Raw genomic sequence first — 16,479 nt, 5'->3', positions numbered from 1 at the left:
GGCATCTCAGCTGTGTAGACATGGTTCTAGACATCATCTTTGGCTATTTGAGTTTCAGTTTGTAAAAGACAGATTATGTTGGATGCTGGTGGCTCATGCTTATAATTCAGCTATTCAGGAGGCTGAGATCTGAGGATCATGTTGTAGTTCAAAGCTAGCCTAGCAGGAAGGAAAGTCTGTGAAACTCTTAACTCTAATTAACCACCAAAACAAAACAAAACAAAAATAAAACAAAAACAAAAACAAAAAACCAGCCGGGTGCTGGTGGCTCACGCCTATAATCCTAGCTACTCAGGAGGCTGAGATCTGAGGATCGCGGTTCAAAGCCAGCCCGGGCAGGAGAGACCAGGAGACTCCTATCTCCAATAAACCACCAGAAAACCGGAAGTGGCGCTGTAGCTCAAGTGGTAGAGCGCTCGCCTTGAGCTGAAGAGCTGAGGGACAGCGCCCAGGCCCAGAGTTCAAGCCCCACGACCGATAAAAAAAAAAAAAAAACAAAAAAAAAACCAGAAGTGGATCTGTGACTCCACTACAGCACTAGTCCTGAGCAAAAACCAGCTTAGGGATAGTACCCTGATTCTTGAGTTCAAGCCTACAAAAATAAGCCACTGTTTTTAATAGTGGTTTACTATTTGGTAAGAAGGTTAGTTAAAACTATACCAAAATAACTTCCAGAAGGATTAGAAAGAAATGAAATTATATTTTCTGTAAGGAAGTATAGTTAAGTCTAAGCAAGAAAGCAACAAGGTAAATCATGGACAACCTAATTGATAAATCTGTCTAAATAGATACATAAAGTTTCTCTTTGTAAAACCAAACAGCACCAACCAACTGACCCTGAGAAAACCAGAAGCAATTAGAGGGCAATTGAGCAGCTGTGATGAATATGCATACTATACAGAGAAGGCAAAGGATTAATACTTAGAAATACCAATACACAAAAGATTAGAAGCACATGCAGCAGTGTGTAAACAGGTGATCTTTGATGCAGTTAGAGCAGTCTTTACATTTTGGTGTATTTTTCTGTTTTCAATTTTCTCTGTTATGCATGCATATTAGTTTTAGAATAGGAACAACTTCATTGTCTATGTTGGTGCTGAGTGAATGTGAGGGTGTGGCCGGTGGAGGCTGGGCTTTTGAACAAGCCAAGCCAACCCCTCCCCCTCTTGTGGAAGTTAGCATTGAGTCCAGGGTCTTGCACTGGTGTGCTCATCCCTTTTGTTTTTGTATTTTATTTTTGAGATGTAGTGGTGGTAGGCTTAGACTGGCCTTGAACTTAAAATCATCTTGCTTACAATTCCTAAGTAGCTGGGATTATAGGGATGTTATAGGCATGTGGTAATACAGGGGATGGCTAAATGGAGGATTCAAAGCAGTAATGGCCATCATCTATTCCAACAAGAGTCCTTGACAGGAATCTGAACCCAAGAACCCCTCAGGGAATGTGCAGATGCCCTGAGGCCTCCCTGTTCTCCCAGGCTACCCTTGTTTGCCTGCTCTAGTGGCTGCCAGGGGGTTTGATGCTTCTCTGTGTCCAGTTCTTCCTCTTGGTTCTCATTCCCGCCTCAGGCCCCTTTGCTTGGATGGCCACTTTGGACCAATGTCATGACGTAGCGGTGAGGTAATCTATCTCCCTTGGCTCTGAAGCACACTGGCTTCTAGCTGGCTTCAGTGCTGAAAGCTGTAGCCTGGTCTGCTTGCTCAGAATCTACAGTGCTGTCTGGTACACAGTAGGTGCTGTAGATGTATTTACTTCAGGCATGGCAGTGACCCATGGGAAAGCAGACAGAGGAAGAAGGGAGGGTGCACAGGCCTCCAACATGAGCAAAGGGACAGTTGAGGAATGAGGAGTATATGCGTGCCAAGCACACAGTTTCAGATGTAACTCAGGAGCAAATGAAGTTTCTGTACTAGAGCATATAAAAGGAGAAGTTCTACAAGTAACCACTTTGGACCACCATTTAGGTGGTTCAAAAGTTTTATTATGTATTTTTGTTATTTATTTTTGTTATGTGAAAGGTATAAACACACATACTCTCTCTCTCTTTCCTATGCACATCTTGTTTTGTTTTGATGTTTTCTTTCTGCTAAAGCCAGCAATTCCAAGATCTAGTTCCAAGAATGCCTGGTGCATGTAAGGGACCAGGCTCTATCTGCAGCACCAAGATGCAAATCTATACTGCATATATATGATGTATAGGATTCATAACAGGTGTTCTGGAGTTTGTAGTTAAATTTTAATAAAGTTCTGCTGCAGTACGTGTGTGTATGCTTGCTCATGTGTGCACAGTAGGGCTTAAACTCAGGGCTTGAGTGCTGTCCCTAAGATTCTTTTTTTTTTTTGCTCACCAGTATTCTATCACTTGAGTCACTTTTCCACCTCCAGCTTTTATTTTTTGGTAATTAATAAAAAGTCTCACAAACTTTCCTATGCAGGATTGGACTCCAAAACCATAATTCTCAGATCTCAGCCTCCTGAATAGTTAGGATTATAGGTATAAGCTACCAGTGCCTGGCTTGTAGTACATTTTAAATCTGATATGGGAATATGTTCAGCCCACAAATGAAGAAAATAAAAACAAAGCCAGCTATTTAAGATAGCTGCAACAGAGGGCAGAATTGTGTAAGAGATATCATTATTTCTCTTTTGGCCTGAAAGTTACCCGAAATGCAAATTATGGCAATATGTAGATTGAGGTATCTAAATACTTTTTCTTGATTCTTGATTTCAAAATTTGCACACCAAGGTATTCAATAATGGTATGGTTATTTTTTATGTCATAGATGAAAACAGTTGGTAATATATGTAGACCTTAATGTAAGCTAAGTGCTGATCCTTTGAATAGGAATTTGGGATCATGGATTGAATTTTGCATGAGGATTAAGGCTGAGCACTGTGCTCCTTTCCTGGAGGTTTTGGGATCATTCCATTTTCTTTTCATCCCAGTGCTGGAATGCAGACTTTTACAGATTAATAACACTGACAAATGCCGACTGATGCTGTTTATTGGGAGTTTCTTGAAGCATGTGGGCAAGACCAACGAAGCGGAAGAGCTGTTCCTGAGTGCTGAGGACATGCTCATGCAGGTAAAGCAAAACACTGCCCATCCTCAAGCTTTATTCTGGATATTCTCAAACGTCTTTTATCTTTGTTTCTTTATGACTTAGTCTACAGATAGTCCTCTGTTTGATTTGTTCATCAGTGAGGAGGCTTTGATTTTGTATGTGGGGTGTGTGTGTGTGTGTGTGTGTGTGTGTGTGTGTGTGTGTGTGTGTGTGTGTGTGTGATAGATTGAATTCGGGGCTTGAACCATAACCCAAGTCCTTTTTTTATTTTTGCTTTTGGTAATTCTAGAATTTGAACTCACAGCCTGTACTTGCTTGGCAGATACTTAACGGTGCCCTTTTTTGTTCTATTATTTTATTTGTTTATTTATTTATTGTTGGTCATAGGGCTTGAACTCAGGGCATGGGTGCTGTCTCTGAGCTTTTGTGCTCAAGGCTAGTGCTCTATCACTTTGAGCCACAGCTACATTCTTGGTTTTCTGGTAGTTAATTGGAGACGAGTCTCTCAGGCTTTCCTGCCTCGGCTGGCTTTGAACCATGATCTTCAGATCTTAACCCCCTGAGTAGCTAGGGTTATAGGCATGAGCCACCAGCTCTGGTTACTTATTTTTATTTATTTATTTTGTCGGTCATGGGGCATGAACTCAGGGTGTGGATATGGTCCCTGAGCTTTTGTGCTTGAGGCTAGCACTCTACCTTTTGAGCCACACTGCCACTTCCAGCTTTTTCCGTGATTACTTGGAGATTAGAGTCACAGACTTTACTGCCCGGCCTGGCTTTGAACTGTGATCCTCATATCTCAGCCTCCTGAGTAGCTAGGATAACAAGAGTGAGCTACTGGCACCCAGCTGCTCTTGATTATTTTTGCTAGGTTTTATTTCCTCCCTAAGTATACACTTCTGGATTTCAATCATCCTATTTATGCTCTGCTGAATCAAGAATGACAATTGTGCTGCATCATGCCCAATTCTTTTCATTGAGATGAAGTTTCTCAAATATTTTGCCAGGGCTGTCCTGGAACCAGGATCTTTCTAATCAGAGCCTCCAGGTATATGCCCTATTTTTCTGTTTGTTTGATTGATTTGCAGATAAAGTCATGAACTTTTACCCAGGCTGGCCTTGAACTATGATCCTTCCATCTCCAGCTCTTGATTAGCTGGGATACCAGATGCATACTATTAGGCTGAGCCCCAGAAGCTGTGATTTTTTTTTTCCTGGTCCTTGGGGCTTGAACTCTGGGTATGGGCACTGTCCCTGAGCCTCTTTTGCCCAAGACTAGCTTCCTACCACTTGAGCCACAGCACCACTTCTGGCTTTTTTTGAGTAGTTTATTGGAGCTAAGAATCTCACAGAGCTGGGCATTGGTGGCTCACACCTACAATCCTAGCTATTCAGGAGGCTGAGATCTGAGGATCACTGTTCAAAGCCAGACTGGGCAGGAAAGTCCATGAGACTCTTATCTCCAATTAACCACCAGAAAACCAGAAGTAACACTGTGGCTCAAGTGGTAGAGCGATGGCCTTGAGCTGAAGATCCCAGGGACAGTGTTCAGGCCCAGAGTTCAAGCCCCACACTGACAAAAAAAAAAAAAAAAAAAAAAAGAATCCCACAGGTTTTTCTGCCTGTGCTGGCTTTGAGCCACAGTCCCCAGATCTCAGTCTTCAGATTAGAGCTAGATTACAGGCATGAGCCACCAGCACCCAGTTTTGATTTGCTTTTTCTGAAATACTGACTTTTGCCTTTATTGAATACAATAAAAGCTTTTCCAATAACATATAACGATTCCTGTGTTTAGGGTGATATTTTATTGCCCTTTTTAAAAGCTTATAAAATTTTTACTGATTTTAGTTGAGTTTGTGGACATGTCTAAAACAATCACAGACAAAGAAAGCTGTTTTTATTTAAAAACCAAGATCTTCAAATTTTCCTAAGGCCTTGTCCCTGACCCCATTTACACATCTTTATAAAGATTTCTAAAGGGATTTATAGACTCAAAATTGCAAACCTAGCCAGGTGTTCTAGCTATTTAGATAGATGAGATTTGAGGATTGTGGTTTGAGGCCAACATGGGCAAAAAAGTCTGCAAGACTCTCATCTTGTTAGCCACCAAAAAGCTTGAAGTGAAGCTGTGGATCAAGTGATAGAGTGTCAGGCTTGAGCAAAAAAGCTAATAGACAGTTCTCAGACCCTGAGGTCAAGTCCTAATACTAGAATAAAACAAAATAAAAAACAGTAAGATGATTACTGAGTCTAATTGCTTGAACAGTAGTACATTTAAAAACTAACCATCCAGTATGGTTTTTTTTTTTGGGGGGGGGTCCGGTTGTGGGGCCTGAATTCTGTCCCTCGGCTCTTCAGCTCAAGGCTAGCGCTCTACCATTTGAGCCACAGCACCACTTCCGGCTTTTTTCTTTTTGCTTATGTGGTGCTGAGGAATCGAACCCAGGGACTCAGGCATGCAAGACAAGCACTCTACCACTGAGCCACCTTCCCAGCCCCTCCAGTATGTTTTTATGTATTGCTAAGGTTTTGTTGAAAAGTAATTTCAATTAATGAAGTTTAAATGATTTCAATTAGTGAAGTTTAAGTACCCTGAAATAAATGTGCTAGACCAATAAGAATGTAAGTTCAAGTCCTAGGCAAAAATGTGTTAAATATAACGTTAGTAGCTTTCTGGCCAAATTTGAATGGGGGGGGGGTCATGGGGCTTGAACTCTGGGACTGGGCGCTCTTTAGCTCAAGGCTAGCGCTCTACCACTTGAGCCATAGATAGCACCACTTCCAGCTTTTTCTTCATGTGGTGCTGAGTAATTGAACCCAGGGCCTCATGCATGCAAAGCAAGCACTCTACCACTGAGCCATCTTCCCAGCCCCCACATTTGAATTTACGAAGTTTCCAGCCATTCATTCATGTTCTGAGTGCCACCTTCTCTGGTCTACTTCACAGGTACAAGGCATTGTCAGGTTAGTCTTCAAAGCTTGTATTATCCTTGACTAACAACCCATGGAGACATTGTCCAAGATACACTATTAGTTTGCAGTGTCTCCTTAAAGAGGTCTCATCACAGCCATTTATTTGCTATGTATTTTTAATTACCTGAAAGATGAAGTAATATGTATAATTTTATGACAAATGAATCTTTTGTTTTTTGATACTGGGGCATGAACAGAAGGCTATATGCTCTGAACTTTTTTTTTTTTTTTCTTTTTTGCTCAAGACTAGTTAGTACTCTGCCACAGTGAAACTTCCAGTATTTTGCTGGCTGATTGGAGATGAGAGTCTCAACAGATTTTCCTGCCCAGGTTGGCTTTGAACCACAATCCTTAGATCTCAGCCTCCTGAGTAGCTAGGATTACAAGTGTGAGTCACCAGCTCCCTGCTACAATTAAATCTTTCTTGCAGGGTGTCTGGCAGCGGTGCCTGTTGAGTTTTTTTTTTCTTTGTCGGTTGTGGGGCTGGAACTCTGGGCCTGGGTGCTGTCCCTCAGCTCTTCAGTCCAAGGTGAATGCTCTACCACTTGAGCCACGGCGCCACTTCTGGTTTTCTGGTGGTTTATTGGAGATAAGAGTCTCATGGACTTTCCTGCCCGGACTGGCTTTGAACCATGATTCTCAGAGCTCAGCCACCTGAGTAGCTAGGATTACAGGCGTGAGCCATCAGCACCTGGCATGCCTGTTTTGTGTCTCCTAAGGAGGAGTTCTTCTCATTTTCTACAGAGCCCGAACACACGGGGAATGCTACTCCAAGCTCAGAATGCTGTGGGAGAACTGTATCTTGAAATTGGGATGATTCAGAAAGGATTCAAGTATTTTCAGAAGGCATGGTCAAACCTGCTGTTTTATTCACTCAGTGACTTAAAAGCCAGCCATTATTTGATGAAGCAGAAAGGTAAGGCAACACCTGCGGAGGGAGCCATTCTGACTCCTCCTGGGCCATGCTAATGCTTTCTCAGAACACTGCTGAGTTTGCTAGAGCTGCCGCTAGATTGGGAAAATAAAGAAAAGAAAGTGTGTGTGTGTGTGTGTGTGTGTGTGTGTGTGTGTGTGTGTTGATGTTGATAATCTGTGCTTGAACTGAGATGCTCTTTCCTTAGTGTTTTTGTTCAAAGGTAGTGCTTACTGCTTGAGCCACAGCTTCACTTCTGGTTTTTGGTGGTTAATTGGAGATACGTCTTATAGACTTTCCTGCCCAGGATGATTTCCTGAGTAGCTAGGATTATGGGCATGAGCCATGTGAGCCACCTGAGCTCTCCCCTTGACACTTCTGGAGCTGGAAGTCCAAGGGTTGGTTTATATTCAGGGGAGGATTCCAAAATTGAACAACAGTTTAACAAAATGAAATACCAGCAATCAATAATGTGTGTGTGTGTGTGTGTGTGTGTGTGTGTGTGTGTGTGTGTGTGTGTGTGTGTGTGTGTGTGTGTGTGTGTGTGTGTGTGTGTGTGTGTGTGTAGAGGTGAAAGAGGCAGACAAATGGAGAGAGGAAGTATGGGTAAATGTAGTCCTTAACTTCAATGTATGTATATGACTTGAAGGTTGGGAAAGATGGGGGAGAATGACGAAAGGGGTGAATACTGATCAAGATGAATTGTACTTATACACTGACTTGTTGAATTGAAAGACCTTTCTACAGCTCCTTAAAGATAATTCTTAAAAGTCTGTAGTATGCCTGGCATACAGGCTCACGCCTGTAATCCTAGCTACTCAGGAGGCTGAGATCTGAGGATAGTGGTTCAAAGTCAGCCTGGTAAGGAAAGCCCATCAGACTCTTATCTCCAATAAACAACTCACAAAACCAGAAGTGGTGCTGTGGCTCAAGTGGTAGAGCGCTAGCCTTGAGCTGAAGAGCTGAGGGACAGCGCCTGGGCCCAGAGTTCAAGCCCCACAACCGACCAAAAAAAGAAAAAACAGGGCTGGGAAGTTGGCTCAGTGGTAGAGTGCTTGCCTTGCATGCATGAGGCCCTGGGTTCGATTCCCCAGCACCACATAAGCAAAAAGAAAAAAACCAGAAGTGGGGCTGTGGCTCAAGTGGTAGGGCACTAGCCTTGAGCTGAAGAGCTGAGGGACAGCGCCCAGGCCCAGAGTTCAGGCCCCACAACTGGACCAAAAAAAAAAAAAAAAAAAAGAAAAAACATTGTATTATTTTCCAACATATATTGAATTCAGTAGAGGAGCAAGGTAGTTGAGGGTGTACATGGCCAAGGCAGTGGCTTGTGGCAAGATACAGATGACTGTTTATTAATTGGGTCTCTGGGACCTTTGTGCTTGTTACTTGAAGGCTATGTCTTGCTACAGAACAGTGCTGGCTGTTTTTGGTAGGACTTGGCTAACTGGCTCTGCGATCTACACCTGCATTCGGTTTGGACCCATTCATCTGTGAAGCAAATTCAGTTTTCAGTATCAGTCTACTATTTGAGCTCCTTGGACCTCTAACTGCCATGCGCACACATGTCTCACATGAGAACCAGTTCTCACTTAGTATATTGATCTACGCAGAAAAACACTGGCACTTGGTAGGGATCAAGTAAAGTACTACCTGCTGGACCTACTGGCATCTTAACTCCTTTGTGGAAAAAGAAAACCCCAAACCAAAACTGAAGCATCACATTCTTTGTCAACTTTTATTCCCTTTAGTCAAAGTGCTGAATAACCTGGCAAAGTCAGCGTCTGAGGAGTTCTTAAAAGAAAATCACATTTTGGATTACGCTATGGAAGTGTCCAAGATAGTGAACAGCAATCCTTATGATGAAGCTACCATGAAATACATCGAAGGTGTTCTCATGTAAACATGAGCTTTTTATTCCATGTTCTCTGTATTAGCTTTTATTCTTATGATTAATATTTAGCTTATCCTGGTTTCTCTCCTGATTTGGTTAAGAAAGGCTTACCTTTAGCATTTCTATCCTCCCGCCTTCTCAGTGCTTCTCAGCCTAAGATGATCCAGGGCCATCCATTCACCATTGGCCATGTCTGGAGATCTTTTTGGTTATTATGACTAAGGCTGAGGGGTTGTTATCCAAGTGGATAGATGTCAGAGATGCTACTAAATGTCCCACAGTGTACCACAAGGAGTAATCCAGCCCAGCAGTGCTCTAGTTTTCCTCTTCTCCCTTCTCCTCTTCCCTCCTCCCCTCTCCTCCTTCCCCTCCACTCCTTCCCCTCCTTCCCTTCCTTCTTTTCTGAGACCGTGTCTCACTATGAAGTCTGGTTGGCTTTGAACTTTTTTTTAAATAAGTTTTTATTATGAAAATACTGTATGGACCGGTTACAGTTACATGAACAAGGTATATTTCTTACCAAAGCATTGTTGCCTCCTCCTTTGTTTTTCCCCTACCATCCCTTCCCTCCCACCTCAACTACACTTCCCTCTCCCCCCACATCTCCCTCCCCTGCCTAAATTGTAAAGTTCATTTTTCAACATAGCATCTTGTACATCTCATTGTTGCAATGGGTCAACCTGTATCACTATTTAAACAATTTGTTTTTCCCTTCCCCTCCCCAAATTATACTAACATCAAATACAGTGAAAACAGGGGTTATTCGTGGGGGAGGAACATACAAAGCAACAAAAAAAAATCACACGTACCTTATAAATACATTAGAAACAATAGCAAGAAAGAAAAAAAACACTTGTGTCCCTACCTTGGGGTTCATTTCGCTTAACATCATCTTATCTGACCTTTTCTGCTTGTCCCAGATATATACTAATTATTGCAAATAAGGGAAACTTTGGGATCTATGTTTCTTTGGGCTTGGTTTATATACAATTTTTTCCAAGTCTTTCTGGCTTTGAACTGTTGATTCTCCCTGCCTCTGCCTCCCTCAGAGCTGGGATTACAGGTGTATACCACCATGTCTGGCTCTCTATTTTTTTCTTTTTTTCTTTTTTTTGTTGTCAGTGCTGGGGCTTGAACTCTGGGTTTGGGTGCTATCCCTGCACTCTTCAGCTCAAGGCGAGCGCTCTATAGCTTGAGCCACAGCGCCACTTCTGGTTTTCTAGTGGTTAATTGGAGATAAGAGACTCACGGACTTTTCTGCCCGGGCTGGCTTTGAACCGTGATCCTCAGATCTCAGCCTCCTGAGTAGCTAGGATTACAAGCATGAGCCACCGGCGCCCAGCTTCCTCTATTTTTTTACTTTTTTTTTTTAGCCTTATTGCACCTCCCCATCTTCAACCCCACCACCATCCTCTATTTTTTTTTTTTTTTTGCTTTCCTTTTTTTTAATTTTTTTTTTTTTGTGAACATACTGTACAGAGGGGTTACAATTACATGGGCAAGATAGTGAGTACATTTCTTATCAAGCATTGCAGCCTCCTCCTTTGTTTACCCTTCACATCCCTTCCCAGACTCTCCCCGCCCCCAATTCTATCCCCCCCCCCCCCACCAAAGTTGTAAAGTTTGCTTTCGACATGACAACTTGTACTTCTCATTGTTGCAACAGGTCCACCTGTATCCTTAAACGACTTGTTTTTCCCCATCTCCTCCACAAATTATACCGACATCAAATATAGTGAAAGCAGGGGTTATACTGTGAGGGAGGGAACATCCTCTATTTTTTTAAATGAAGATATTGCTGTGATAGGGTTCAATCCACAGCACTTCAAAATACATTTTACAGACACACTCCGAGTCTTATAAGTAACTTGGACATTCTTCCATTTCTACTATACAAACAGATTTTTGCATAAAATAAAATATATTTATTACAGATAGTACAGTGACTATAGTAACATTTTATCATGCCTAGGAAATCACACATATGTTTTATCTTCAGGTTGGCTGGTGGAAATGCTGCCGTTGCAGAAGTGAAATTTCAAGAGTGCTTATGTATCAGGAGAAGTTTGTTTGGAGAGAAAAACATGCTAGTTGGAGAAATTATGGAATATTTAGCGGATATGCTGTCTTTTTTACAAAGAGATCCTGAAAAGTAAGTTTTGATAAGATGTGTGAGGAGCTGTGTCTCCTCCCTTCCTGTTCATCGCAAATTCGGCAGTGTCAGGCTGGTCAGGCTGTCTGAGCTTATCTGCTGGGGCTGTCTTGCTTCCTTGTCGTCGGTTCTGGTCGAAGTCTTGGAACATCAGGGCACTGGCCTTCATATATGCAAATGGATCCAGGGCCCCAATACGATGTGGAGGTCTTAGGAGCAGGGAAAGGACAAAGGAGTCCAGTGTCCTTATTGTGGGCAGTTCCTGGTATCACTCACAGGCCTTGTGAACAAGAGGTCCTTACCTCAGGTCCCCTTGCAGGCCTGGGCCATGGCTGCTCTCTGTAGGCCACACTCTACTGGTCTGTGTGTTCTGTGTGGCCAAGGTCAGAGCCCAGCATGCTCCAGGTCACACTCGCCTGCTGTTTCTCCTCACTCAGGGAGTCTCTTGTTTCTTGGGACATGGCTCTGTCCTCAGTCTCCACACATCTTAGTCTGAAGGAAGACTGTGGGGCTTGCCCTCCATAGCTGATTAGAATGAGCATCTCCAGGTCTGACTACTTCTCCTGGCCAGTCAGTGTGGGAGAAGTTTTTCTTGAAGCTACAGATCCTGGAGCCCAGCATCTCCCTCTTTTGGCAGAGTCAGCTGACTGATGGTCAGATGCTCCAGGTGACTTGTAAAGTTGCTAAGGAAGAGGTGCTCCTCTCTCCTCCCCTCCCTGTCCCCAGGCTTGTTTTTTCATTTCAGTTTTCCATTTTCCCCGAAATCATTTTCCCTTCACCTTTCGTCAGTAGGTGACTTGTTCTTACCTTTGCTCCCAGGGAGAATGTGACACTGGGGAATCTCTAACATGTGAGTATAAATCAGTGTTAATCCTTTGTAAAAGGAAGTTAGAAATCAGAACTCAAATAAAGGCCAAAAAGTCAGCTCATAGGTGCTGGGTGAGCAGATGCTGGGATCTGGTCTGGTTGTCTTCGTTCAGATCTTGTTTCTGCTGCTTAGTAACAGTGAGAAGTTGGAGGGTGTGTGTGTTGGGTGCGAGGGAGGTAACACCATGGGCTCTCACCCACTTCCTCATTGATAAAGTGTAGAGTAGCAACATCTTCCTCCCAGGATTATTGAGGATTAGGAGATCTTACACAGGAGAGCTCAGCAGAGTGCCTGGCACCTACTGAAGGACTCCAGTCCATCAGGTGATAGACGTTACTGTTGGCACCCCTGCAGGTGACGGTGGAGACACAGACACCAACCACACAAGGCCCCTTGTACTCAATACCAGCACGTGGAACAAAGGCTAGGATTTTTTTAGAAGAGCAAAAAGCTAGATGGTGGAACAGTTGCCTCATAAAAGAAAAACCTGAACACACAGCTCATTGGCTGAGTCATGTCTGGCCTGGGCTGCCCCATCACAAGTGCAATGCTGGCGGGTGTGAGTCGGAGGACCCTGGTGCTTGCTATGCCATTGTACAAGCCTCCTATGGAGAGGGCCTGCATCCCAGGCTTCACTATTGCAATCCAGCCTTCGGAAACAATGGAGATGGATGTCTTTCTCCATGTTAGATGTTGCCCATAGGTGACTGGGTCTTCCATCTGGGTTACAACCTTAAGACATCTTGCTGGATAGCAGGATTCATCTCTCACATATGTGTAGATCCTTTGCAGCCAGGGGTTTGAGACATCTCTTGTGAACTAGGAAATGATCTGTGCCCTGAGGGCTTCTTTTTTGTTTGGTCATGGGGCTTGAACTCTGGGCCTGAATGCTGTCCCTCACCTCTTCAGCTCAAGGCGAGCGCTCTACCACTTGCCATAGCGCCACTTCTGGTTTTCTGGTGGTTTATTAGAGATGAGTATCACAGCCTTTCCTTCCCAGGCTGGCTTTGAACCACTACCCTCAGATCTCAGCCTCCTGAGTAGCTAGGATTAGAGGCGTGAGCCACAGGAGCCTGGCTCTGAGGGCTTCTTGATTGGGATGGGCAGGGCTGGATGACTGAGTTCGAGTTCAAGGAATAAGTGTTGTATTTGCTGGGTGCCATTACTCACACTTGTAATCCCAGCTACTCAGAAGGGTGAGATCTGAGGATTGTGGTCCAAAGCCAGCCCAGGCCGGAAAGGCTGTGAGACTCTTACCTACAGTGAACCACCAAAAAGTCAGAAGTGGCGTGTGGCTCAAGTTGCAGAGTACTAGCCTTGATGCCTTGATCAAAAAAGCTAAGGGACAGTATTTAGGCCCTAGCTCAAAGCCCCAGTACTAGTACACACACACGCGCGCACACACACACACACACACACACACACACACACACACACACACACACACACACACACACACACACGAAAAGAGTGCTATACAACCATGACAGAAAAAAATGAACAAGATGTTGTAAGAGGAAGAGGATTCCTTCTCAGTGGCACGTTAGCATTTTCCCCCATGGTCTAGCCATTCCTCTGCATTCACCTCTGTCAGCTGCTCCTCACACGGTGTGTTTTGTGTATCTCTTGATGTCTCCTTGTTCCCAAGTCCATTTTTCTGCTCTCAGAAAGTCATCAGGAGCACCCCCAGCACTGCCCCGGGCATGCATGTGCACCTCTCCTGATGGCTCGCTCCTCCCTTGGCCCCAAACTGCCCTCTCTCACCAGTACTATCCCTCTGATCTCAATTTCTCTGCTCTTCTGGGTGTGTGGGGAAGCGGGAGTCGCCCCCTGCCTCTTGCGACCCCATTAGCATTCTGGACTGCGACTGGCTGCTTGTTTAACCCTGTGGTGCTGGGCCTTCAGCCATTGCTCCACAGCTGCCTCTTGTCCCATCTGCTTCTTGGGCCTCTCTCATTCATGGCAGATAGATGTAGCTGGCTATCTGTCGCATACTCATCTCCAATGGAGTTTTGTGGCATCTGGGCAGCCTGAGACAGTCCTGTATCCAACCAGGTACCCGATTTCTTCACCTGCTTGACTTCAGAGCTAGAGTTTTGAGCTGAGTGGTTCCCCCTGCTGGGAGCCCTGTTGCTCAGCACAACTGCCATCTCCAACCCAGCCGAATTACAATAGCAGTGCCATCCTACTGTGAAAACTGCCACACTGAAGTCCAGAATCCCCAGCCAGCTATGTAACTCATGGAAGAGCACCTGATTAGTGTGTATGAGACCCCAGGTTTGATCCTCATCGCTGAAAAAAAAGCACAGCCCGGTGCCCGTGGCTCATAACTGTAATCCTGGCTACTCAGGAGGCTGAGATCTGAGGATTGCGGTTCAAAACCAGCCTGGGCAGAAAAATCCATGAAACTCTTATCTCCAATAAACCACCAGAAAACCGGAAGTGGTGCTGTAGCTCAAGTGGTAGAGCGCTAGCCTTGAGCTGAAGAGCTGAGGGACAGTGCCCAGACCCAGAGTTCAAGCCCCATGACCGACCAAAAAAAAAAAAAAAAAGGACAAAAAAGCATAACTAAAAACCCCCAACTCTCAGGTTTGTACTTTGTTGAGCGAATCCCTGCTTTACTCTTCACTTTCTCTCCTAACCTCAAGAGGGTAAGGATGTGGTATTCCTTCTTATGCCCCAGTCTTCGCGCCAGCATTCAGTGAATGCTTGTTGAATTAATATAAAAATGAATGTCATGTTTCTTCCTTGCAAACTTCCGTTGAATTTCAATTTCCTAGATCCCAGAAGAAGCAAGCAACTGAGTATTACAAACAAGTGATAAAAATCAAGGAAAATGCAGACACTCTGGTCAACTCCTCACTGGTCAAGAAGCAGCTTAGCATCAGCCTCAGCGATACCCTGTGTAAACTAGGTAACTGCCCCAGCCCACCACTGTTATGAGCAGGGGGCTTGTCCCTTTGCTTCACCTGCAGACTTTGCTTATTTTTAAAAAACACCTTTTTTTGGTTGAAGCAACTCATGTTTTTTTTTTTATACTTTTGACTTGTGTTGATACCTATTTTTATTATTAGGAAAGAATTATTAAAAGATTTTTATTTTTTTGGCAGTACTGGGTGTTTTTGCCCAGGATGGTTTAGAGCACGATCCCTCCTACTCATGCTTCCCTCACAGATGGGGTCATAGGTGTGAACCATCATGCCCAGCTATTTTGCTGATATGGAGCTTTGCTAAGTCTTCACCATACCTAGCCTTGAGCTAAGAGCCTCCTGCTCTCTGCCTCCCAAGGAGTTGGGATTACAGGGATGAGCCACTGTGTCTGGTTGAAGACATCTCTCTCTCTCTCTCTTTTTTTTTTTTATCATGGGGCTTGAACTCAGAGCCTAGGTGCTGTCCCTGAGCTTTTTTGCTCAAGGCTAGTATTCACTTTGAGCCACAGCTCTACTTCTGTTTTTTTTTTTGGTGGTTAATTGAAGAGTCTCACAGACTTTCCTGACCAGGTTGGCATTGAACTGTGATCCTTAGACACTTCCTGAATAGCTAGGATTATAGGTGTGAGCCACAGGTACCCCGGTAAAGAAATCTTTTTAAAAATTTTTTTTTATTGTGAAAATACTGTACAGAGGGGTTACAATTACATGGGCAAGATAATGAGTACATTTCTTATCAAGCATTGCAGCCTCCTCCTTTGTTTCCCCTTCCCATCCTTTCCCAGCCTCCCCCCGCCCCCCTTAAGAATCTTTTTCATGTCACCACCACCACTACCTCCTCCTCCTCTTCCTCCTCCTCCTCCTGCCATGCCCCCCCTTTTTTTTGTATTGGGGATCAAACCCACAGCCTTGTGCATATTGTAGCACTGAGCTGCATTGTCTTGCTATGTAGCTCAGGCTAGCCTTGAACTTGCTCTTGCAGTCCAGGCTGGCCTCCAACTTAGGATCTTTCTGCCTTTACCACCACATTCAGGATTTAAAGTATCATTTGCGGGAGAGGATCTAATCAGCCACTTTGGCAAGTCCTAACCTCTTTGATTTAAGACCATCTGTCCATGGGCCCCATGTATAAAGTAATGCCGCTGTGTGCTTAAGGCCCTTAGCAGAGTTCATTCTGTAAGCGTAAATATGAAAGAAGCTGGGGATCAACCAGGAGAGGGTGTTCAACAACAACCTCTTGGCAGAGGCTCATAAGGACGTGTAGAGTGTCAGCTGTCAGAGAAAACGGGACTCTGGTAGGTAGGGGAACTGATCAGGAGAGCCGAGGGCCTGAGAGGTGGTGGGAGCCGTAAGTAAGGAAGTTGGATGGCAGGCAGGGACAGAGTTGAGGTACTATGCTGACCGGAAGGGAATCCTGGCTTCTGGGCAAGTAGACACTGGAAACAGAAGAAGACCAAGGACTGTGTTCCTCTTTGTGGGCTCCTTTTATTTTGAAGATAGTTCTTGAAACTCTTCAGAATTATTTTGAGCTCATTAAGGCTGGGTGAAGTCTGTCCCTGTTAGGTAATTTAATCCCAACCTAATTACTTCTACGTGTGTGTGTGTCTCTGTGTGTGTGTGTGTGTGTGTGTGTGTGTGTGTGTGTGTGTGTGTGTGTGTGTACATGTGCAGTGCAATGGTACTGAG

The 16,479-nt window shown here is 44.2% G+C and overlaps 1 protein-coding gene across 2 annotated transcripts in view; it reads left to right on the top strand.

Annotated features, from left to right (window-relative positions):
• LOC138806065 (putative tetratricopeptide repeat protein 41) overlaps positions 1-16,479 on the top strand; it is a 57,161-nt gene that overhangs the window by 34,596 nt on the left and 6,086 nt on the right. For both annotated transcript variants that reach the window (XM_069991578.1, XM_069991568.1), the window contains exons 10-14: positions 2,948-3,087; positions 6,784-6,955; positions 8,701-8,848; positions 10,843-10,995; positions 14,644-14,777. In XM_069991578.1, coding sequence (XP_069847679.1) covers positions 2,948-3,087; positions 6,784-6,955; positions 8,701-8,848; positions 10,843-10,995; positions 14,644-14,777 — 747 coding nt within the window. The remainder of the gene's footprint in view (positions 1-2,947; positions 3,088-6,783; positions 6,956-8,700; positions 8,849-10,842; positions 10,996-14,643; positions 14,778-16,479) is intronic.

The sequence above is a fragment of the Dipodomys merriami genome, unplaced genomic scaffold (genome assembly GCF_024711535.1).
Source record: "Dipodomys merriami isolate MVZ:Mamm:240054 unplaced genomic scaffold, mDipMer1.0.p SCAF_10, whole genome shotgun sequence".
NCBI lineage: Eukaryota > Metazoa > Chordata > Mammalia > Rodentia > Heteromyidae > Dipodomys > Dipodomys merriami.
Note: the sequence above shows the minus strand (reverse complement) of the source record. Positions and strands in the feature narration are given on the sequence as shown.